Here is a 23,486-nt window from a genome sequence, read left to right on the forward strand (position 1 = left end):
TAGGAGGGAAGACAGGTGTGCACCACAGGGAGCAAAGAGGTAAGCAGAGAATATTCTCAAGTTCAGAGGCTGCTTTCTCCTCTCCTGAACCTACTTTAACTGCTGGCAAGCCCAATGGTGAGAATAAGGCTATCCCTTCCCCACACCAGGTTCAGGTGACAGAAGCATTATCCCTGGAGAGATGGGACACCACGGTGACTGAGAGCTCAGACTCAGGGTCTGTCTGAATCCCTTCCTGACACCAGTGGATTGACCCTGACCAAGTTGGGTAACCTCAGCTCTTATCTACAAGAGGGACAGTAGTAATAAATACTTCAGAGGGTTGTTATCAGAATTGAATGAGTTACTGGATGTACTGAGCACAGTAGAAATAATTGTGGCCATTCCTAGGAACTTGGAAAGCAGCAGTAAGATGCTCAGGGAGGGAAGAGTCCAGATTCCCATGGTAGGAGGGAGAGAACAGGTACCCCCCGCCCCCGCAACACCAGGACTACTAGGGATGGAGGAAAGTAGGGTCCCAATGCCAGAGGGCCCTTCGGGGCACAGCCATGGGTCACCCGGACCCGTGAAAATGGTGTCTGCGTCTTTTTCTGGGGGACTGAATAATCCCACCACAGAGACCAGCCTTGCATAAACGCAACCGCCACTAAGTGCTTCACCATAGTGGTCTTTGGGGCCGGGGGTCTGCCCACCAGTACAGAGCTAGACAGTGCTGACAGAAAGAAGAAGGGGAAGCAGCTAGAGAGGACGGAAGATGGAATGACACAACAGGACAGCTGACAACCCCTAGGGCACCAGACTCCCCTTAGTGCTGGACCTGAGGGCAGCCTGTAAGAGCTCAGGCCCAGCCTGCAGTTCTCCTGACTGCCCAGCTCTCCCTCCCCCAACCTCTCCCCTTCCTCCCCCTCTCCCCCGACTCCTCCCACCCCTCAACCTGGTCTTTGCGCCCCTCAGCCTTCTCCTCAGGGTAAGCGGCTCTGAGGGGAAGCAGCTTATGTGGTATTCTCTTCCCTGGTTGGAGAAGGAGGTGAGGGAACCAAGAAGGAGAAGGAAGAACGGGAGAGGGCTCATGAGGAGCAGCGAAGGGACAGGTTCCAGGTGGCTGTGAGAGGCCCATCTCTGGAAAGCCTTCCCTGCCAAGCCCAACTCTTACAGATCTCTCCCTCCCCTTGACCCTACAGTATACTGTCTTTGCTACAAATTATGCTTTGAATCCATTCAACAAACACAGTTGAGTATTTACTATGTGCCAGAAGAAGTACGAAGTACGAAGAAATAAAGCAGAAAACACAATCCCTGTTCTCGAAGTCTTCAGTCTATCCAGGGACAAGTGAAGCTCATAGGGTATACTAAGCGCTTCTGTGATGTTGCCCAAGTTCGGAACGAAGAGCATCAAATAATAGACAGATACAACAGTGTATCAAATAGCATGTTTAGGGGCGCCCAGGGGGCTCAGTCAGTTAAGCCTCTGACTCTTGGTTTCGGCTCAGGTCATGATCTCAGGGTCGTGAGATGGAGCCCCATGTTGGGCTCTGCGCTCAGCAGGGAGTCTGCTTGAAGATTCTCTCCCTCTGCCCCTCCCCCCACTCACATGTGCACATGCATGCACTGTCTCTCTCTCTAAAATAAATAAATCTTTTTTTTAAATAGCATTTTTAAATAGTTCAAAAGTTAACCCCTTTCCAATTATCCTGCAAAGGTAAAGTCTCCGTTAGATGCCAATATACCTTTAACCTCTCTGACACTAGCGAAGCCTCCTTTCTCAAGCAAGAGTGAGCAGGCCCTCCAGCCTGAGATCTTCTGCAGCCAGCCATGTCCAGCCAGGAATTAATAAGGTTATTTTGTTTCTGGTGTGGTTTATTTTTGCATTATTCTCTATTTGTTGGCCAGTGATAATGGTTCTCCATTTATAACAATATATTTCCTTTTAAGATGAATTTAAACTTAAAAAGTGAGCCAATTTAGCAAAAATATTCAATAAATAACAGTATAGATAGTAAATGGCAATCCTGAAAATCCTGCAACAGGTAAGCAGTGGTATTCAAAAATCACCATCATGGTATTCAGAAAACTGAAATGGTGAGACTTTCTGACCCAGAAAAGAAGCAGTCAGTACACGTGCCCTCGTGAGTCTATCTCATCTCCCAGCTAGACAGTAAACTCCCTGCACCTCCTCCTCCCTTTGGGGGTGCCTAATCCACAGAATAGGCATTTTCATTCATTCAGAACATAGAGGGGGGATTCAACTCAGCTCACAGGGCGGTTAAAAAATTGGAAAATTAAAGCGAAGCATGGACAGGTGGGAGAGCCAACTCAGGCCCAATGGCAAAGAAAACCCAAGGCAAAGAGGAAACCCCACACCATTCCTATAAAGAACTGTGAAAACAAGGACACTTCATTTTCTGAAGTTTATGAAGTATTTTCAACAGTGGAAGGTGCTGGCTACCGGCCTCAGGTAAGAAAACCGACCCAGCATGGCTGACAAACTTGCACAAAAGCACGTGGCAGTGAATCCTGCTCGTTGCCCTCTACACACGAAGTTCTTCCCACTACATTCTGCTGCTGGGCAAGTCCACTACATTCTGCTGCTGGGCAAGTCCAGGGGACCTGCAGGAAGTAACTCCTACCAATAGCCACTGGTTTTCTAAAACGCACCACTAGCAGAGCTGGAACTCCCAGACCTTGCTCACAGACCATGGCGTGAGCTGGCCCGAATGCACCCCCTCCAACCGCATGGTGCACGGTGAGAACAGTACATAGCAACACACACAACGTGTAACGAGGGGTGGGTGGTGTGTGCAGGGAGCCAGCAGCAAACCCACGCAAGTTCTTAGGGCCCCGGGGCTTCAGCTCCAAACCCTTTGGGGTTCCTCCGTCTGCACTTGACAAAGAAAACACAACAGAACAGCATGCCCATCAAATTCCACTCCTTATGACTTCCTGTTCCTAAAAAAGGTGCTAAAACGCCACAGGCCCTCTCTGCAGCCTGGGAAGCCTCGACCCTCCAAGGGCCTGTGCATGAGCTAAGTGTAAGTTCCCTGGGCTGGACGAGTTCAGGGAGTAGGGGGAAACACAGCTTTAGCTACGACATTCACAGCCAGAAATACTCTACCGTTTGACACCTGACAGCAATGGATGGATCCCCGAGTGGAAACTCAACAAGATAATTATAAGAATGCTGGTGGGCACCCGGCCCCCTGGACTGCTGAGCTGGACAGAGTCTGGCTGCTATCCATGGTGGGCTGGTCTGCAGCAGATGAGACCCCCAAACCTGCGATGTTCAACGGATGGTGAACACATTCTGGAAGCCATCAGAACCCACCCAGGGCTTCCTGGGAGCCATCACGCCATATGGCAATCTCCATGAATCCTGCTGGGGAGATTCACAACACTCTTGCCTTAGCTGAGCTCCAGGTCAAGAGGGATGGGGTCTCCACAGGGCACTGTCCACTTCAGAAGACGGTGACACGGCTAAACAATGCTCCCAGCTCTTCTTCCTTTTGCTTCCAAAGTACTGTCAGTCTGTCCTCCTCACAGTCACGGTGCACAGAATAGGGAAGGCTGAGAACACCTCAGGGCCACTATAGCTTTTGTTTGTGGCCTGAAGGAATCATGAGCACTATCTCCCCTGGGGGAGAGCCATCACCCCACTCAGACTCACAAATCCACTCGCCCTCTGTTCATCCAGAACAAAGGTCAGCCTTCTTAGCAGAATGATCCCCAGGTGCCATACACTCACAACTGCCCAAGCAGGCACGGGCCCTGAAAACCACAAGAGCTCCTAGAACACCTCCAGGTCATCATGCTTTTTGCAGAACTCTTTACAAAGTCCTTCGAATACCAGCATGCTTAATCCCAACATTCAAACAAAGACAAATTTTAGTGGAAGATCTCACAGGATAGACAACAGAAAACCACAACCAAAATTAAGTTGCAAAACTAAATATGATTGGCCAATTCTAAGTTTTCCCATTAGTATTCTTGTACTTCTCACCCATTTCCTTTGCCTTCAGCAAGTACTTCCTGGCAGACCAGCCTCCAAAGGTTTAAGGAAAAAAAAACATTTTGGGGGGGGAGAGGAGGGGCAGAGGGAGAGAGAGAGAATCTTAAGCAGGTTCCACAGCCAGCACAGAGCCCAACGTGGGGCTGGATCTCACGACCCTGAGATCATGACCTGAGCCAAAATCAAGAGTAGACGCAACCGACTGAGCCATCCAGGCGCCCCTAAGAACAATTTTAAATTGAGAAAATTATCTTTATCACTGCAATTTTCCAGTTAAATGAGAAAACAGTATCAAGTTTTATTGTAGCACTGACGACATCAGTGTAAGTCACAGGAAGCTAGGACTCTCAAGTACACAGTCCGAGAATCCCTGATGATGCCCAAGCTTCTCCTTTTCCAGATGGGGTAGTCAAGGTCCAGAAAGCAGCCAGTGGGTGGCAGAACAGGACCTAGAACCCAGGTCTCAGCCCAACCCTCTTTCCTCTCCGTGTCCTTCTTGGGGTCAAGCATATCATGGACTAAAGCCCATGCTTCTGGATGCAATTAGCCAGGCAGGCCCAAAGTAGCAGGGGCAGCAGCGTGTACGGGCTCCGCTGATGTCACAAGTGTGCTCAGCTGGCACGCCCCTCAAATTAGGCCCCTGCTTCAGGACACCTCAGGAACCTTCTCTGAGCCAGCCAGACTCCAAGGAGTAGCCAGTGGGCGTCCCCATGGGGTCTCCCTTTCCCCAGCAGCCAGGCGGGACCACTACTCACTGCCTGAGGCTTCTCCTAAGTCTTAGGGGTTATGTGCAGGGATTCATGATCTTTTCGGGGCCCTGGAGCACTAAGACAGTCAGCTGAAATCTATAGACCTCTTCTTAGAATATTTTTAGATGTGTAAAATAATTATACAGAATAAGGAGGAACTAAGTATATAGAAATACGGTTACTAAAATATTTAAACTCGTGATCTAGTCATATACTTGCGGCCTTAATCAATACATTAAAGAGCAAGACCTGGCAGCATATCTCAAAATTGTCTTAATTTCAAAGTAATGATGAGTATCCATGCTTTTGGAGATCTGTGCAACAACTATATAATCCAATATGAATCTATGTGATTTCTATCGGCAACAAACTCACAGGAACTCATAGTAATGTAGGTTTGCGCCCATATCCTTAGGTGAAGTAACTGCTAAGTTCCAGTTAAATGTTGGTGAAAATAAAGCACAATTTTCTACCATCCAAACTTATAAATTCTGCCGCTGAATTCTATTCACAGAACCCCCAAGGTTTAAAGAGCTCCTGTACGCTGCTTCATAGCCCCAGGGTCATCAGATAGGAGGTATTGAGGCACCCTGATGAGCTGACCTGGAGTGACAGAGAGATCCCGTCTTCAGTGAGGAGTCGCTTCAGGCTGAAGCAGCCTCAGGCCCATCCTCATCACCTACCAAGCACCAGATATGACTCCCGGGTGTCTCCAGATCTCAAAGGCTCAAAGACCCTGCCACATACAACACCCGCTTGAGCTAAACCTTCTAACCAGCACAGCATCCCCCAGCGGCTCAGTGTGCAGAGAGTGAATCCTGCCCAGAGACCTGGTAAGAGTAGAAGACTCAGCCTGCTCACTTCTGCCAGGACCCAAGCATCCGGGGCAGGCAGGGGGACGGTGATCCAGCTAAGAGCTTCCAGGCAGAGGCAGGACTGGGAGTCCCGTCACTCTCCCAGTATGCTCTCTTACTGCACCTTTAGGATCAACTTTAGGTGACTATCTGAAGTCAGGTCAGCATCCCCTAATAGACTACGAGGTCCCTGAAGGCAAGGACCACATCTTAGTCACATCTGTCATCAGCTCCCAGGGTGTGGCACCTGCAAATGTTCAGTCAAGATCTGCTAAATGAGGGCACCTGGGTGGCTCAGTCGGTTAAGCATCTGCCTTCAGCTTGGGTTATGATCCCAGGGTCCTGGGATGGAACTCCACAATGGGCTCCTTGCTCAGCGGGGAGTTTGCTTCTCCCTCTCCCTCTGCCCCTCCCCCTGCTCCTTCTCTCTGCCTTGCTCACTCTCTCTGTCAAATAAATAAATAAAATCTTAAAAATAAAAAAAGATCTGCTCAATGAGAGGCAGGAGAGGGCAGCAGAAACAGAGCCGAGCAGGTCTCCCCCGGAGCTGATCCCTTGAGTGTCTTTACAGCTGAGGTGACTGCCCAGCTGAGGTGAAAGCCTGCAAAAACCTTGAACTTACCAGCTGACAAATGGAAAAGGGCCTTCTCTCTCGACATGTCTCTCTCAGACACCAAAACCTCTAGCACTGCCCTTAAGGGGAATGATTAGCAGGACAGAGACAAACTATTCCCTAACCCTCTCTTCACCAAATGCAGGGATTGATGCCAATAGCCTTGGAAAGCATAAGGGATACTCAAAATACTTAACAACCAGCACGGCATATTACAGGAGAACAGGCACCAGCCACGGACCCTGGTGCAATGGGACCAGGAGCACCTGTCGGACCTCGGCTGTGCAAGAAGATAGGAACTCAGCTACAAGGACAATGGACCGAATAGAAGGAAGCTCGCCCTCTTGACTTGCTTGCAGCACAGACTTTCCATCACCAAGATTTCATTTACTTAAGACATCAACTAGCTACATGGGCTTGTACAAGCCACATTCTCTCAACCATAGACCCTGCTCTCGGACAGAAGTGAAAGAAATGATCCAAAGCCCTCCCAGTTCTAATATCCCATGGTTGCATTTTCTCATACCTCACCAGCTGCACCTGGTAACAGAAAACCAGCAGGACAGACGGCCAGCTCCTATGGTGCCCAGGCGGAGGGGCCCTCAGCCAGGCCAGGCACCTTGCCCTCTGCTCTGTAGGGTGGGACACTCCTTCCAGCCCCTTTTGAGGAACCCTAGAGAGCTGTAGAAGCCCTGGCCAATAGATGAAAGACTCCAGGCATGAAGGACCTGAGAGGGAGCCACACCCCAGCGGCAGAAAGCCTCGGCCTCCTTCCACTAGACCTGCTGCCCGACCTCTTTCACAACCCAGACACTGCTCATCTCCGGGTGGGGGTCTGTGTAGACAAAATGCCACCCCTGGACAGTCGTTTTAAGAGAACAGGGGGAGCAGCTGCAAGATCCAGCCCGGCTCCTCACCGGCCTGACAAGGCGTTTTAGTTAGGTTTCCTATGACAAGGGGACAAGAGTCGCTCTGACCACCTCAGTGGGGATGCCATTAGCATCGAGTGAGGATACTGAGTGTTAACTTTTTAAACTCCTTGGACAAGGAAAAACGTCCCCAGTTTTGGGGGGGGAGCTTGACTTCCTCCCTTCTCTCTGTACCCCCGCCCAGGCTGCAGAGAGGCCTCCCCAGGGAAGGGAGGTCCAGCCAGCCCCGCGGAGGCTCTGCCCTGCTCAGCTGTGCAGTCCCAGGGGCAGGGGTTGCCGGGGCTGCCTTTGTTGTGTCCCTTGCAGGTGCCTCGGGGGCAGGAAAGAGAGGCAGGTGAGAAGCCGAAGGCTCCCGCCTATGGCGTCAGGGTGGGGCACGCGGGACAGGAACACAGGCAAAGCCGGGGGAAATCAGCCTGTTTTCCTCAGCCATTAGCAGGAGCCAAGTCGTCAGCAGTGCGCGAGCTCCCGCGCTCGTGAGCACACAGCAGCCACCACCAAGACCCGGCATGCACCGGGGCGTCGTTACATCCACATTTGCCTCTTCCCCTGTGTTCCCTGGAGCCTCTCCTAAGAATTCCAGGGAAGGATGAATAGGAAGGTGCTCTCAAGGGCTTGGCTGTCAGCCCTGGTATGACAAAGACCCCAGAAGCTCAGACGGAGTTCAAATCCCAGCTGGATCACTTTGTAGACATCCCTGTGATGGAGACGCTAGCCTCTCTCACCTCCTTAGAGACATGAGGATAACAGGCACCTGGCAGGGGTTCACAAGACTAACTGATGGATCACAAGTCCACGTTAGCAGGTGCACAAAAGGCAATCAGGAAAGTTGGTTTCCTCCCCTAAAACCACAGATTAATGATAGAGAGCAATTTCCCAAAGTCGCCCCAGCTACATCCAGAGGCCTAGGAGGACACATGATCCTACCAGCTGCTGAATCAGATGTATAAAAGCCCTTATGAAAAGGAAGTGGGAACAGGCCGTGATGACAAAGGTCAAGAAACAATGGCCTCTGGTTTTAAGAAAATGAGAAGACATTTGGCCCACATTTTTTTCCCCTAAATGAGCCCCCGTGGGAGATCATGATGTCCTATATACCTCAGATGTCCCCTAGCCTCTTTCTCTGGCTCAGTATAGTAATTTGGGTTGAGATTCCAGATGTCCAGGGCTACAGGGTAAATAGTCAGGTGTCGGGGCCATCCTGTGGCTTGTGGGAAGGTCTCCTCTCTGCAGAGAGGGAAGGGATTTGGTCAGTCCTGGGCTCCCACCTGATACCAAGTCAGAGAGGGGAGCGCTGCCTCCTGAATAAAGCTGTGGGTCCCTGGCACCTCCCAGCTGGCACTCTGCCCCTTCCATGCCTGCCTCTGCCCAAAGCCGCCCAGGGACCTGCTGGAGATGCCAGATCATGCTGAATAAAGGAAGCTTCTGCTATCGGTTCTCTGGTGCCCTAATCCCGGGAAAGCTAGCCCAGGGCAAGGGGGCCCCCAGCCCCCCCGTCAATGCCCTCTCCTCCATTCCCAGTTTGGAAGGTCCAACTGCCCACACAGATGAAATTGTGGGCCATGCCTGCTGGAATTTCAGGGCCTGCGAGTTGGGAAGAAGGCCTTTACACTCCAAGTCCACACATGCCCCGGGCCCACCACGTGCACTGCACTGCGCCTGGCTCTGGGATCCCCCTGGTGCCCCTCGTTCATCTGAGTCTGTGCCTCTGTCCTTCCGACTGTCTGGGTCAGGGCAGGGGGCTTGGGAGAGGTTGGGAGGAGGTGTGCCACAGAAGACCTTGCTCAGCCCACCCGCTCCACAACCCCATCTGGTGGTGGGTGAGTGGGTGCCTGAGGTGGGTGAGTCCCTCGAATGCTCACATTCGCCTCCCACTCAGCAGCGATGCCCATCTCCAGACAGGTTGCCCTCATGTGTCCAAACTGGCAGTGAGGAGGCAGGTGTCTCTACCACCCACAGGCCCACAGGCATCTCCAGCGATGTCTTTAAATGAAATTGTAATTGAATGGCTACACATAAGAAAACATATGCAAACTGTCATTTAGTCATCTGATAAATACTAAATGGCCTTTAAAATATGAACATGGACAATGTAATACATGGAACTATGCCCACTGAATGAAAAAGTGAAAGACCAAATAGAAGGTATGCACCCATCATCATCCTGTGTCAAGCACACTCAGATAGCAACCAGGGTCGGAAATGATTCCTATGAGATTCAATCAGTTAGGATTTGATGGATGCAAAGTTCTTTTGATCTGTAAGGCTACATGAATAATTTTTAATGGGTCTCTGATAGAAACCCATTTCCTCTCCGTTTATCTGAAAATCAAATTGAAACCAGAGCCTAAAAGACGGTGTGGCCCAGCAGGGCAGGGACAGCAGAGCAGGTGGGGACAACTACACCTGCCCCCCATGCAGCCAAGCGGCGGCCTCACTCCTGTGAGGTGTCAGCTGCAGGCTTTTGCTCAAGGCAGAGACCAAGCATCCTGACACAGATAAGAGCTGTGCCGGCCCCAACAGGCCCCCAGAAGAGCTGCTCGGGCCCTCAGAGGCTCCAGCTGATGAATCGCCAGCCAGTGTTTAGCACCAACAGGAGGCTGGGGCAGGGGGTAAGCCAGAGACGATCCAGGACTGCTGGCCCAGAAGGAGGGGACAATTCCTACTCCATCTTGTTGGGGTGGCACACACTTGGAGGCAACGTGGGTGCCCAACATCCTTAGGGAAGTGACCAGGTAACCGCAGTGGCTGCAAAGCACTCATCCATTAGGAAAAATGGGTTAGATGCACATGCAGAACGCGAGTGGGCTCAAAATACAGGGCTGAGGGGCGCCTGGGTGGCTCAATTGGTTAAGCGACTGCCTTCAGCTCAGGTCATGATTCCGGGGTCCTGGGATCGAGTCCCTGCATTGGGCTCCCTGCTCAGCGGGGAGCCTGCTTCTCCCTCTCCCTCTGCCTGCCACTCCCCCTGCTTGTACTCACTCTCTCTGTCAAATGAATGAATAAAGTCTCAAAAAAAAAAAAAAAAAGAGAGTTGCCAGGACAGTTACCTTTGAATTTCAGATCAGCAACAAACAATTTTTTTAAGAATCTAAGTAGGTCCCAAATATTTCATGGGACATACGTCTGCTAAAAAGTTATTTGCTGTTAATCTGAAATTTAAATGTAACTAGGTATCTTGAATTTGCTAAATCTGGCAACTCTAAACAATAATAATAGCAGTGACAGGCACTGTTACTGTTCTAAGTGTTTAACTCACTTGTCTTGTTTTCATCTTCAAACAACCCAATGAAGAATGTATTGCTATCCTCTTTACACAAACATGGAAACTTTGACTCCAAAGGAGCAAGTCATTCACCCAAGATTGTGAGGCTAGTTGATGCCAGACCCAGGATGTGAACATCTGTCTCTGGGCTCCAGAGTCCACCCTCCTGAGCATGATGCTGTTTCCCAACTGAGGAGCTGAACAAGGCCCAGGCCTCCGCTCCCTGACACCCAGAGACAGGTGTGGGGACTGAGCCTCCCACAGTAGTAGTGCCAAGAGCTCCTTGTCTGGTCCTCAAAACAAACCACTACCTCAAGAAACCTTCCCACCAGACTCCAGTTTGAGGCACCAAGTGAGCTCTGGGTTTCAAAAAGTGAAAATCAAGGGAGCAAGGGAGCCCCAATTAGTCTTCAAAGAGCACAATGTCCCTACATTGGTGGAAAGAATGAGAGAAGCAACTCCAAGGTTGAGGGTCTGGATAAGCAGTACAAGTCAGTAGGACAAGGGTCTGAGCCAAGCCACATGCCAACCTTCCTGGGGTGAGAGAAATGGATGAATGACCCGAGGGTCCCTTCCAGTTTGGGGACAGTATTAACTTGAATCTTAGAAAACAGATGAGAATGGCACCACACCCCTCAGCATGACTCTATTTAAAATAATCTTAATGAGCATTTATTGAGCACCTACTACATATTACACATTGTGCTAGATGTTTTCATTGCCCCAACTATTGATGGGGCCTGTAAAACTACAGCCCAGCAGGGCATTTAACTATTTTGCAGATGAGGAACGTGAGATTCAGGGAGATCACTTATTTATTCAACTAACACTTGCTAAGCGCCTAATACACTACTTTATTCTTCAGACTCTGTCCTAGGTGCTGGGGATATAGAAGTGAACCAAACAAGACCCCTGCCTTCATGAAGCTGCTTGGGGCAGAGCTGAAAAGTCAAATCTATCATGTTGTTTCAGGTAGCAATGCTAAGTGTGATGAAGGGAAGTAAAGCATGGTCAAGGAACAGAGTGAAGGGGTGGGAGTACTATAGTGAGGGTGGTCAGGAAGATGTCTGGAAAGAGATGACATTTAGCCAGAGGTCTGAAGTCAGGGAATAAGCATGCACAGGTCTGGGGAAGGGTGCCCAAGGCAGCAGGGACAACCAGTGCAAAGGCCCGGAGGTAAGGGTGACCAACACACAACCAAGATAAGGCCAATGGGCTGGAGCAGGTGTGGGAGGGTAGGAGGGGTAGAAGATGAGTATGGAAGGGATGGTTAGGGCAGGTCATCTTTAAAGGATCACTGTGATATGAAGAAATGGATCGATGGATGAATGAATGGATGGAAGGATGGACAGATGGATACGGAGATAAATGGATTTCCATGGATTCCCTTAAGCTGCTACTGACCAGTGGTGAGAACATATATCGCTCACAAGTTGATAAAACATGTCCAATGTTCAGTTTCCAATGAATCACCTCCCTCAGAGGGCCCCAGGCAAGCACATTCCTTAGTGAAGTATATCCCCTACAGAGGAATGTGATCCAAAGTTCAACAGGCAATCTGGGTCTTCATCTCAAGGAAACCTTTGAAGAAGGCCACGGGATGGGGTCTTCGAGCACCAGCAAGAAATGACTTCCCTCCAATCTCTAACCAGGCTGACATCCACAGAACAGATTGGCACATCCCTACACCACTACTACCTGGGATCCCCTAGGCAGAGGCACCAGCTATACCAAGACTCTTCCTCAAGTCTTTGAACAAGAAAATCTGTTTGCCCACCAGATTAAAAAAAATGCCACCTGCCAGAAAAAAGCCAATGCTCCCTGCAGATGACACCGATCACCAGGGGCCCAAACTTGCAGGGCCATCCCATCCCACGGCCCTTTGCCACCTGCCTAACCTCACCTCCAAGTCCTTCTCAAGCTCCAGCCCAGCCTCCATCAGGTTGTGCTCAAACTCCTCCCGTTGCTCCTTCTTCTCCTCCTCCAGGGCATCGAGTGGCCCCAGCTCAATGTCACCATGGCCCCCGGCATGAGGTTCCTTGCCTGTCTCCCCATTGGAGACAATCGCCAGCGACGGGCCAGGGGAGCCCAGGCCAGGATGCACCCCACGTTTCCGGTAATGGTAGGCGAGCACATAGTCGACCTTCCTCTGGTTATCGTGGAAGTGCATGCGGCTCAGACGGGCCTCCGAGGACACTGGTTCATTGGCATCCAGGTAATTGTTGATGACCTGGAGAGAGAACAGGACAGGGACAGCGAGGTCCGGTGAGGAAGAGCGAGCGACAGAGGAGGCTGACCTTGTGCTCTGGGCCCGGGGAGGGGGACTAGGAAGCCCCTCAGGCCCAGAGGCCCCAGCTCCCCCAGTAAAAGGACAGAGTGGTCTACGTTCTGCTGCCACACCCAGCATACACAGCCCTCCACCCACCTGTCCACAGCCCAGCCACCAGTGCCCTCAGACCCGCTCTGGCAACCATGCACACACGGACGCTTGCACACACGGACTGAACACGCAGCAGCAAAGCCCTGTACGTCCGCGCGTGCCTGCACACCAGAGCCACCAGAGCACACACACACAGAGCATCTACACACAGCACCCCCACACCAGCTCCCCTGCATGCACATCTGGGCACACTCACAGCACCCCAGGGCACTCTGACACACACACAGCCCTCCACATGCACTGGAACACACCCACACATACCCATCTCCTTGCAGCTCCGCTGGCCAGCCTGCAAACACACACATACTTACACACACAGATTACTCACTGGCAAGTTCTCTGGATCCATTGGAACAAAGGGCAATTTCTTCTCACCAGGCCCACCCCAGCCCCAGCCCACAGGGGTTCACTCGGCACTATGCCCCTCTCAGCCCCACATCCTCCTCCTCCTCTGCAGCCACCAGGAGGGACCCTGTCAGAGACAGCAGCAGGGGGACCGACTTCTGCTCTCAGCCAGCCCGGAGGTGGGAGGTTGAGAGAAAAGGAGGGGAAAGAACAAGGCGGAGCAGGAGAGGGACCTGCCTCCCTCCCTGTGGGCGTTTCCCTGTTTATTACTGGTTTGATACCCATCTGCTTCTGCAGCCACCTGAGAGGTCACCTGGGCAACCAGATGAAGCGCCAGGCATAGGGGAGAGCAGCCCCAGCAGAGGTCTGGGTCCTCAGACCTGTGAAGGGAGCCAGGGAGTCCGCAGACCAACAGGTGGGACCACGCGGCCTCTCACACCTCCCCTTCTCTGTCTGTCCTCTGCCCACGAGACTCCAGCGTGGCTGGGGCTTGGAGACAGAGGAGAGGCAAAGGCCCTCACAAAAACCCTGGGCCTATTTCTCTCTCCCTCTCTCTTTCACATACACACACACACATAAATACACACGCCTGCCCCCCAGCTGGAGGGTGCCCCAGTCAAGAGGCTCCCTCGGGGCCCCCAGCAGGGCCAGCCTTTACCCCACCCCAGCACTCACCGAGGCGCTGCGGGAGCTCCCTCCAACGGATGGTGGGCCAGATTCTCTGTCAGCACTGCCCTGCTGGCTGGGGGCTTGAGGACCCGGCACCTTGAGGTACTGCTGTCCATGTTTGGGGCCCTGGCCCCCTCTGGCCACTGCCCGGGGGCTCAGCCGGCGTGGGGAGCCAGGGAGCAAGGGGATATCTGCGAAAGGGAAAGACAAAGGAGGCAAAGCAGCTTCAAGTGACAGGAAACCCAGGACACAGAGAAACTGAGGCACTGAGGGAGGGAAACTGGGAAATCCCTAAGAAAAAGGCCACACCTCCTCACAGCCGTGGCTGGCCACAGGGCAGGGGAGAGGGTAGAAGGAAGCAATGGGATGAGGAAGGGAGTCTCACTCACTGACACACACACATACACACACACAGACGCACACACGCACACACACGCACACACACGCACGCACATACACACACGGGGCCTGGAGCCACCAGCAGAAGTTCCTTCAGATGATGGCTGTCATAATCTTATAATTCCCAGACAAGATGAGACAGTGGCTCAAGTGAGCCAGGGTGGGTGGAGCACTCCCTGAAGAGACACCCTGAATTCATGCCAAAGGCTTGAGTTTTAGGGTCCCTCCAAGGGCAGCCAGGCCAGCCGACACCCTGACCAACCCACACGCCCCTTGAGGAGAGAGCAAGGACAGACAGACCAACTGTGGGTCCCCTGAGGGCCAAAGCCTGCTCTGACAAAAGCCTTGTCTCCAGTGCCCTTGAGGGGTTCCCACGCACCTGCTGCCTCCACCAGGGCCTCGGAGCTCCACAGCCCCTTCTCAGCCCTCCCAGAGCAGGCCCCCTAACAACCTACAGTGGGAGCCAGTTCTATTTCAGAGAATTTCCAGCTTCACCCCTGGAGGGAAAGCACATAGGCTGGTGACAGAATTGCAGAATGTCAGCACTGGAGGGGACTGAAGCATTAAATACACCACTTTGCACCAAAACACCCCAGACAGGGCCCACGAGCTGCCAGGATCTCGAGGCTGACCAGACCCAATCTGTCCCCACCTCTGAGAAATACTCTCCAGCCAAGCAGCACAGTGCGGGGTGCCTGGGCTTAACTCTTAGCTCTGCCACTTGCCCTGAGACCTCTCGGAGCCTGTCCCTTCCACCTGTAATATGAGAATCCCAAACTGGCAGGGTTGTGGCGAGAAACCAAAGGAGAGATACATATGCAAGACACCCAGGGCCATCATCAGCCCCCACGTGTGCAATGAAAGGTGGTGATTCTAATTATTATCCTTTTCACTTTGAAAAGCTGCATGTTAGAAGAAATCACACCAGGGACATCCAGCTCAGCCCCTAGCACCTGCTACAAGAAGGAATGAACAAAAAGCAGCTTGAAACAGAGCTTCTGACCGGTCAGTCACCAGGTTGCAGCACAGCCCCTTAGGCGCTCGGCTCTCTGCTGGACAGCTCGGGAGCCCTAGAACATTCGTGCCTGTACTGGAGAACCTGATCGTCTCTCCATGAAGACAGAGCCGGCAGGCAGGAAGCACAACGAGGGCCGGCAGAGCAGGGCTCTCATAAGTCACTTCTACAACCTTGGGCTCTGGTCCCTACTGCAAGAGACCAGCAAGGCTGGAGGCTTCCAGAGGAACTGAGCCTGACGCTGGTCTTGAAGGGTGGACGGGTTCTGAAAGGCAGGGGAGGGAACACAGAAGGGCAACAGGGGGTGTGCTTGCTGGTGGCAGGACAGAGCGGCCGCAGCTCAGGATGGCAAGGGAGGGGCTTCCTTCCTCGGTCCCTCATCTTGCTTTATCCCTCTCCCCTTGTGCCTTTCCGCGTGCTTGCCCACCACCTGGCCCAGGGCAGAACTGAGAACAGGGCTCTATGGCCCAGGGAAGGCTTGGAAACCTCCAGATGTATGTCGAAAGAGCCCGAGACCCCCCCCCCCCGATGTATACCTGAGCAGATGACAAAGGTGACACTCTCTCAAGCATCCTGGACAGCTATACTCCCGTTCACAGCTGTGACTCAAGGTAGCTCAGATTCAGAGTCAGCCCCGAGCTTTTGTCAAACCACTCTCCAAGAGCCACAAGCCCCTGAAGGTACAACCTGGGGTTTGAGGCTGGCCTCCAGGGCCCCACCAGCCATCCCAGCAGCTCCCTCTGCTTGCCTCTGACACATGGACCACGGCTGCCTTAGGCCCTGCTTTCATGCCCACCTTCTCCCTGCTACATCCGATAATGAGAACACAGCATATGGCTGAGTTGTTCCAGCTCCAGAAAGACACACCAGGCAGTGATGACACAGAGGTGGAGAGACCCAAGACGGCTGGCCTCCACCATGAAATGGGGGTGGGGGGGCGGTGAGTGAAGCCTGGGCATCAGGACAAACAAGGCGGGTGAACCCACTCCATAGGACTCCTCCAAGAAGCTGAAAAAAGGTGAACTGAGTCTGACTGGAAGGACAGGCCATCACATACAGCCTATGGAACATGTTATCCATTTGAAAATGATCTTTCCTTCATTGACCATTCACTTGGCTCTTGACCGAGGCTGTCTTACACAACAGATCCCTGGGTGTGCAGGACTCAGCTGCCTCCCTGGGCTCCGGGTGCGATGGGGCACATGGCTTACCCACCTCTGGATCAACTGGATGGATTTTCACAAGGCTTGGACCTGGGGCCTCTTCTCCACACTCTCACCCTATGCCTGGATACTCTCATCCACTCCTACAGCCTTAATTATCACCTATGTGCTCTACAGACCTCAGCATTTTATCTTGAACCCTTATTTTCTTCTAGCCCCTGGATCCAAACATCCTCCTGCCTACCTGGCATCTCCACGTGGATGCTTCAGAGTCCCCTTCAAAACCTACATGTCCAAAACCAAACTTATGACCTGCTCCGCAAGAGGACTCTCCTCCAGTATTCCCCGACCCTATGAAGGCCACCGCTACACTCAGCCCCCAGACCAGAAATCCACAGGCAGCCTTGACAGCTTTCTGCCCCCATGCCCCACAGCCACTGTGTCACCAATCCTAGGAATTTTACCCTGAACTATCCCCCAATCCATCTGTTTTTCACCACCTCCCTGACTAGCACCCTAGTCTAAACTACCATGCTCATTCAGCTGGGTTACTCCAACAGCCTCCCAACATCCCCCCCCCCGCTGCTTCTACCATTGCTCTCCTTCATTGTTCCCCAAAACGGGTGGGGGGGGGGTCCTTTCAAAATGTTGACCTGGCTATGACACCCACATACGTGGAGACTTCTGGCACTTCCCACCACTCTCAAGCTGTGAGACCCTGCATAACCTGGCCTGCTGACGTCTCCACCTCACCTCTCCCCAGGTCCCACGGCGTCTCTGAGTCCCAGTCATGCTGCTTTGTTGGCAGTGTCTGGAATGCACCACACTCTCTCCCAGCCCAGCGCCTGACCCATGTTCCTCCCTCAGGCTAGGACATGCTTCTTTGTCTAGCTGTGGGCCACCTGCTATTTTGGTTATGAGGAACCCAGAAAATCAAAAGTAACACATTCCTGTTTCAAAAAGCTACTGCTCAAGGTCTAAGAGAGAAATATTCAGATACTACAGGCAAAGCTAATGTGCTTCCTCTGCACACAAGACTGAAGTTCCCCAAGCTGAGGTAGTGCAGGGAGAGCTCGGAGGACACACAGACACATATAAAGTCGGCAGGGGAAGGCCTCCGAGCTCTATCCCATGGACTCCACAGGCCAGCAGGGAACCGCAGAGAGTGGGGCATTTATTGTCTGGGGTCATTGAATAAAAGTAACCCATGGGTGGCAGTCCACTGATTGTCCAGTCAAAGGAACCCCTCCGCTCCAAGATTCACCCAGATCTGGCCACTCCGACTCCCCCAAATGGGACTAGTCCATCCTTCAGCCGTCCACACCCTCGCAAGCCTCCTAGAGCATTAGGGTGGGGGAAAGGAAGGCCCTCCTCACCTAGTCAAAGTGTAACTAGATGAAAATGACCAGAGGCCTCCTGCTAAGCATGGGACAGAGGGCGGCCCCAGCTTGGCTGCAGCTGCCCACCCCCACCGCTGCCCCCGATCCATTCTCCTTCTCCACCTTCAGGGGGACCTTTCCAAATCACACGGCCCCACTCTCCCACTGAAAGCCCTACAGTGGCTCCCCATTGCCAGAGCACAAAACCTCTACCATGAACCGAAAGGCGCTACATGTATCCTCCAACATCGTTCCGCCCTCCTTCCCACTCCCCTCTCTGAAGCTAAAGTCTTTCTGAATATTCTTATTTGCTCCATCGGCTAAGATGCTGAAGCACAGGGGAACCACAGGGGCATGTGATAAGCCAGGGGGAGGAGGGGGCTGCACTTTTTGAGGAGGGCAGTGTTCTGGTCTTAGCCTGCTGTCTGAGTGGTTCAAGGCCACAGCTGACAGTCTTTTTCAGGCCAGGAATAAGAAATTCAATAAATGTCAGCCTGTGATTTGGGACTACATGGGTGTTGCAGGGAGGGGGCTGTCTACAGACAACTAACAAGTGCTAGGTCGACAACCACATTGCTCTCCATCCCACTCCACAGCCCTCTGAGGCCTCGCCATCAGCATTCTGCCACACAGCGAGCCCCACGCTGAGCCAGGGGGACCCTCGGCGCTGCATCCTGGCATTGCCACAATTTCAGAAAAATAATGTAATTTCTCTGATGTCACTTTCTGCTTCCACAGTTGAGAGGAGGGTGTCATTATCGTGTCTTTTCCCCACAGGGTGAGTGTGACATACAGCAAGAGGAAGGGTGACAACTCCTCAGAAGTACATGAGCTACAGAAAATGCAAGGGATCGTTACCAAATCCTACTCCAGGGCCTCAGGGCCTGCCCCTTCACCTGCATCTGCCCACCCTGACTTCTCTGCTTCATACTAGTCGCTCGGCCCTAAGTCTCCAGAACTCCCCTTCTCTGCCAACCACCTGCCTGCTTACTATTCACCTCCTCCTGAAAGCTCTCCTAGATGAGGCAGGAGAAGCACCAGCTGTCTATACCCCATTACTACAGTTTCCTTTCTCATCTGGGACCACCACACACTTTCTTAGCCTTTAGAATCCACGATTTCAGGGGTGAACTCTGTCCCTTCCAGATGGATCCAGCCTTCACCACCCAGGAGGGCTGCAGGTTTCTTAGGCTGCGCTACAGAGGCAGACAAAGAAGAAGCAGGATCAGAGACCTGGAGGGAAAGGAACAGAGACAAAAGGTAGGGAGGGCCACCAAATCTAAAGGAAAAAGCAGATAGAGCTTGTTTTCAGGGTCCTCCCATGGCCTGCCCTTTCACACCATCCCTTCTCCCAGCCCACCCAAGGCCCCTCCCCAGCTGGGGTCCCCATTCTGGGCTGCGACTTCCCATCCACCATCAGGGGTTTCCAACACCCATTCCCCCATTTAGCTGTTGGCTGTCTTGGCTTAGAAGCTAATATACTCTAAGCACAGATAGCCCGTGCTGGCATCCTGAGACAATACAAGTGAAAGCATTCTAGAAACTCTAAAGTGGTCTGGAGATGTCCCTAGCCCTGCATGTGTGCAGGGGGCAGGGCTCTGGTCTTACCATGAGGAATACCCTCCAATGGTGGGCACTGGGCACCATGCTGGGTTGGAGGAGAGGTACCGCAGGGCACGGGTTTGAATCATGCCACGGCTCTCAAACAGTTCGGTGAGACTCTTCGGGGACAGCAAAGGATCAGAGTGAGGTGGGGCCTTTGAGTAGGGAAGCCGGGCAGGTGCAGGCTGTGGAGAGTCAGGAGGGGTAAGGAGAGCTTGGGCAATAGGGGATGGTGGGAGAACCGGAGCAACGGGACCAGGAGGCACAGTCAGGAGCAAGGCAGCTGCAGGCTGAACAGACTGGGAGCTGGAAGTGGGTTCGTCAGGCAGGAAGGAGGGGGAGGTGAGTCATCGGGGCCCTCGGAGGTTTCCAGAGCCTCTGAGAAAGAATAGCAGGAGATGGTGTCCTGTGAGAGCCGGACCTCCAGGCAGCAGGGCTCTTCCTCGAAGCTTCCCTCATGGCATCACTACTGCCTCATTACTAAGCAAGGGCAGGGCAAGTGTGAAGTGAAGAACAGGGCCGCCCCTCTCACCAGCCATTTCAAGGCCACTGCTTCCAGCAAAGCCAGACAGGCCAGGGTTACCCTGAGGGGAGATAGTGCGTCACACTCTCCCAGGCCAGAAACAAGACTCCAGATGGGCCTCAGAGAGACCTGGGCACTTGCAGATTTTGAGGATGCTCACATGGACCCACCCCAAGCATCCTGGGATGGTTGGACGGCATTTCAGGCAGGGTCAACACTTATGCTGAGGTCTTACCCTGCTTTCCTGCATGAATTTGACAGTCAAAATTTGAGGTTCCAAGCTTAAAATTTGGACCCAATGGCCCTGCTGATCACCCTACGCCCTGCCCCATAGTTCCTGTTGAACAGCACCTTTCTTAGACTCTGCATGCGGCCAGAGCAACAGAAGGATGGTCTTCCAGTCCCCTCCACACAAAAAAGGACCATTTGCAAATCTGCCTCTTGAGCTCTGCTTCTCTTGACTCACAAACAGCCCTCTCTCCACCGATGTTCAAACATCCCCTTCCTAATGATGATAGGGCCACAGCGTGCATCCTTACCTTGAACCTGGATAAGTAAGAGCTAACTGGCCTCCCTGCCACTCAGCTTGCTCTCCTCTGAGCCTCGGGTCACAACCCGACCAAGTTACTCCCATTCAATCCACTCTTCTTAGATGAGGACCAGATTGTCTGATATGCCCACAGGACCTTTCATGATCTGGGCCCTGCCCACCTGTCTGAATACTCCTTCATCTAACACCCATCCACGGCCTGCTTACCCCTTCCAGCGCCACTCCCCCCCCCCTCCGTACGCACATGGTATCATGCCATGCTCCAAGCACAACTGGCTGTCCTTGGGGGGTAGGGGGGGTGTACGTATATGTCATCTTTCACATCTCTATTCATTTCAGAACCACTTCACTTCCTGGGCACTATATAATACATTGGAAATGCAAGCCTTGGCCTAGCAGACTAATAAGGAAAGGGGACTAATAAGCAGATAATTTCAGGAACAAGAAAAAAGCTAAAGCTGGAGTATGAACAAGGCCCTATAGGAGCAGAAGCCCACAGCTCGGCTTAGAGCGAGCAGGAAAGGCCTCCCAGAGTACATGACTTTTGAGAAGCATCTAGAAAAAAGAAGTAGGCATATTCTAATGGGCGAGGGAGGAAAAGATATTGCAGGGGAAAAGGCAATCATTTGTATGTCCTTTGCAATCAGCTGCTAGGCTTCGCTGTTTCAGATCATCAACCTTCTGAGAGCAAGGCATGCCTCCTCCTCCTCATGTTCTTTTTCTACCCACATAGCCCCAGCAGGAGGCCAGCTATGTGGTGGGACCGGAGGGGCAAAGAAAGGACCCTTCTGGTTTATAATACACACTTTTTAACATGGCCTACAAGGCCCCTCACTATCTTTTCTGTCAACCTGTCAATGTCATTCATCTCCTGCTGGCCACCCCCCCCTCCCTCCCTCTCTCTGTCTCTGTCTCTCTCTCACACACACACACACACTCTCACACACACTCACACACACACACACACACACACCAGACACACTGAACTACCAGCAGCTTCCAGAAGGTGACCTGCTTTTTCTTGCCCTTGGTCTTTGATCTTTGGAAATATTCTCCCTTCTGCCCCTAAATATCTCCTCTCAACCAAGACTACTTGATAAGTCCCTTCCTGGCAGCATTCTTAACATCTCACCACCCTTTACAAAGGCCTTCTAACAAAGAGCACTTATGGTCAATGCTCAGACCCAAGATCCTAAAAGTGAAGACCCAGGTCAAGAAAAGAATAAGCATTTCAGGAAGTGCTTCCCTCAGTGACAAAACCCACGGACTGGGATCTGGATGAGTTCCCCAAACGAAACCTATTCACGAGCAGCACACTACACTGTGGTTTGGAGCGTGGCTGATAAGATTAAGGTATAAACATCCCTTCCCCTACATCAGGAAGAAGCAGCCAGTCTACAGCATAGTTGATCAAAACTGTTCTGTTAGCTAATCATAACCTGTTGCGCAAGTTCATTAACATGAAAAGAGCATGATGATGCAATGGTGAGCAAGATGTAACCCTTCCTCCACCCCCTCTATACATACCACACATGCGAACGTGCACGCACACATGCATGCACACCACTCCCTGAGGGTGCCTGACTCCTCTCCTGGACATACTTGGTGGATTCCCACAATGCCCCTCATCTTCCTCCATCACCCACAGACATCTCCCACCTCTCATCACCAGGGGTATAACCAAGATTGATGATCTCTGTCCCACCTCTCCAAAGAAGGTGGAACAGATTTCCATTGCCCAAAACGGACTGGGTCTGAGGCTGAAGCCTAAGACAGCTCCTGCAATCGTAGCTCCCTGCCCAGCCTACCCAGACCTTTGGATCTGGATGAGATACGAGGGATACAGAGGGATTCAACAGGGAAGAGGAACATGGATGAACCTGAGAATTTTATAAATATCCCAAATACATGTATAATCTATAGGAAATTGCTCAAAAGTTTTCTCTATGCTACAGCGTGGTTAACTGATATGAGTAAGTTCATATCATATAGACAGCAAGCCTTATCTGCTCAGTTGTGCTCTCCTTAAGGACAGGAATAGTGCCTATCTTGTTCACCATGTATGCTTAGCCCCAAGCAGGAGGACTGGCACATAACTGGCTTCAGGAGCAGGACAAGTGTCTTCCCACAGCTTGGGAAAAGGGAATTCTCAACATCAAACGTCAACTAAGATGGTAAACGCCACATAGAGGCTTGAAGAATTGTTCATGAACACACTGGAAACACCCCTAGGGACTGGGTCAGACTTTTTAAAGCACTGGAGATCCCATAATAACTAGAGGGGGTAAGCTTGAGAGACACGTTTTTTAATTTCACATAACTCCACCTCTACTAGGCCTAACCAAATACAAATTGTTCTTACTTAAAACCAGGTATGTCCTCATTTGACTATCAGTGATGTGATGGTCACCACATTCCAAAGGACAGAACCAGGAGAAGTAGTTCTGGAGGAGAAACAGAAGCATATAAGAGCTGCTCTGTGGGAAGGCAGAGATGGTGGTGGGAAGCCAGACTTCAAATACTAGCATTCAGCAACTGGGGAAGGTGAGGACCCGTGGAGACCCTGGCTGGTTCTCAACCCTGGATACATAATTAGAATCACCTAAGAAAGTTAAAATATTGATGTCTGGGCTCCACCTTAAGATTTGGACTTAATTTGCCTGAGGTGCTCTACTGTGCCACCAGGGGTGAGATTCCTGGTCTACAGAATCAAAGGTGTGAGCAGAGATCAAGTCACAAAGGTCTTGGCATATGAAAGAAAGGAGCACCACCTAGAACTTGAATAAAGTAAGCTTGGGACAAATAAAACTAAGGGCCACTTAGCACGGCCAAGATAAACATTTTGAGCTAGACACCTGCCTTGGCTTGGGTGTTTAAAAAAAATGGGTGCTACATGAACCCAGAAGCAGGGGAAGCCTGTCCCTGGAGAAGGAAAAGAAAGCTACCATGCCTGGCAACCCATGAGCACACACCTTGGCCCACTGGCTA

General features: G+C 52.0%; 1 protein-coding gene across 1 annotated transcript in view; it reads right to left on the bottom strand.

Annotated features, from left to right (window-relative positions):
- The window catches only part of ANO2 (anoctamin 2), a 344,241-nt gene extending 329,461 nt beyond the window's left edge, over window positions 1-14,780 (bottom strand). The window contains exons 1-3 of the mRNA XM_088025695.1: window positions 14,762-14,780; window positions 13,874-14,058; window positions 12,317-12,643 (exon numbers count right to left, since the gene is read on the bottom strand). Coding sequence (XP_087881821.1) covers window positions 12,317-12,643; window positions 13,874-14,058; window positions 14,762-14,780 — 531 coding nt within the window. The remainder of the gene's footprint in view (window positions 1-12,316; window positions 12,644-13,873; window positions 14,059-14,761) is intronic.
- Between the last annotated feature and the right edge of the window lie 8,706 nt (window positions 14,781-23,486).

Source organism: Eumetopias jubatus, unplaced genomic scaffold (genome assembly GCF_037043125.1).
Source record: "Eumetopias jubatus isolate StellerSeaLion01/CBP00866 unplaced genomic scaffold, mEumJub1_p1.0 scaffold_8, whole genome shotgun sequence".
In the NCBI taxonomy this organism is placed as follows: Eukaryota; Metazoa; Chordata; class Mammalia; order Carnivora; family Otariidae; genus Eumetopias; species Eumetopias jubatus.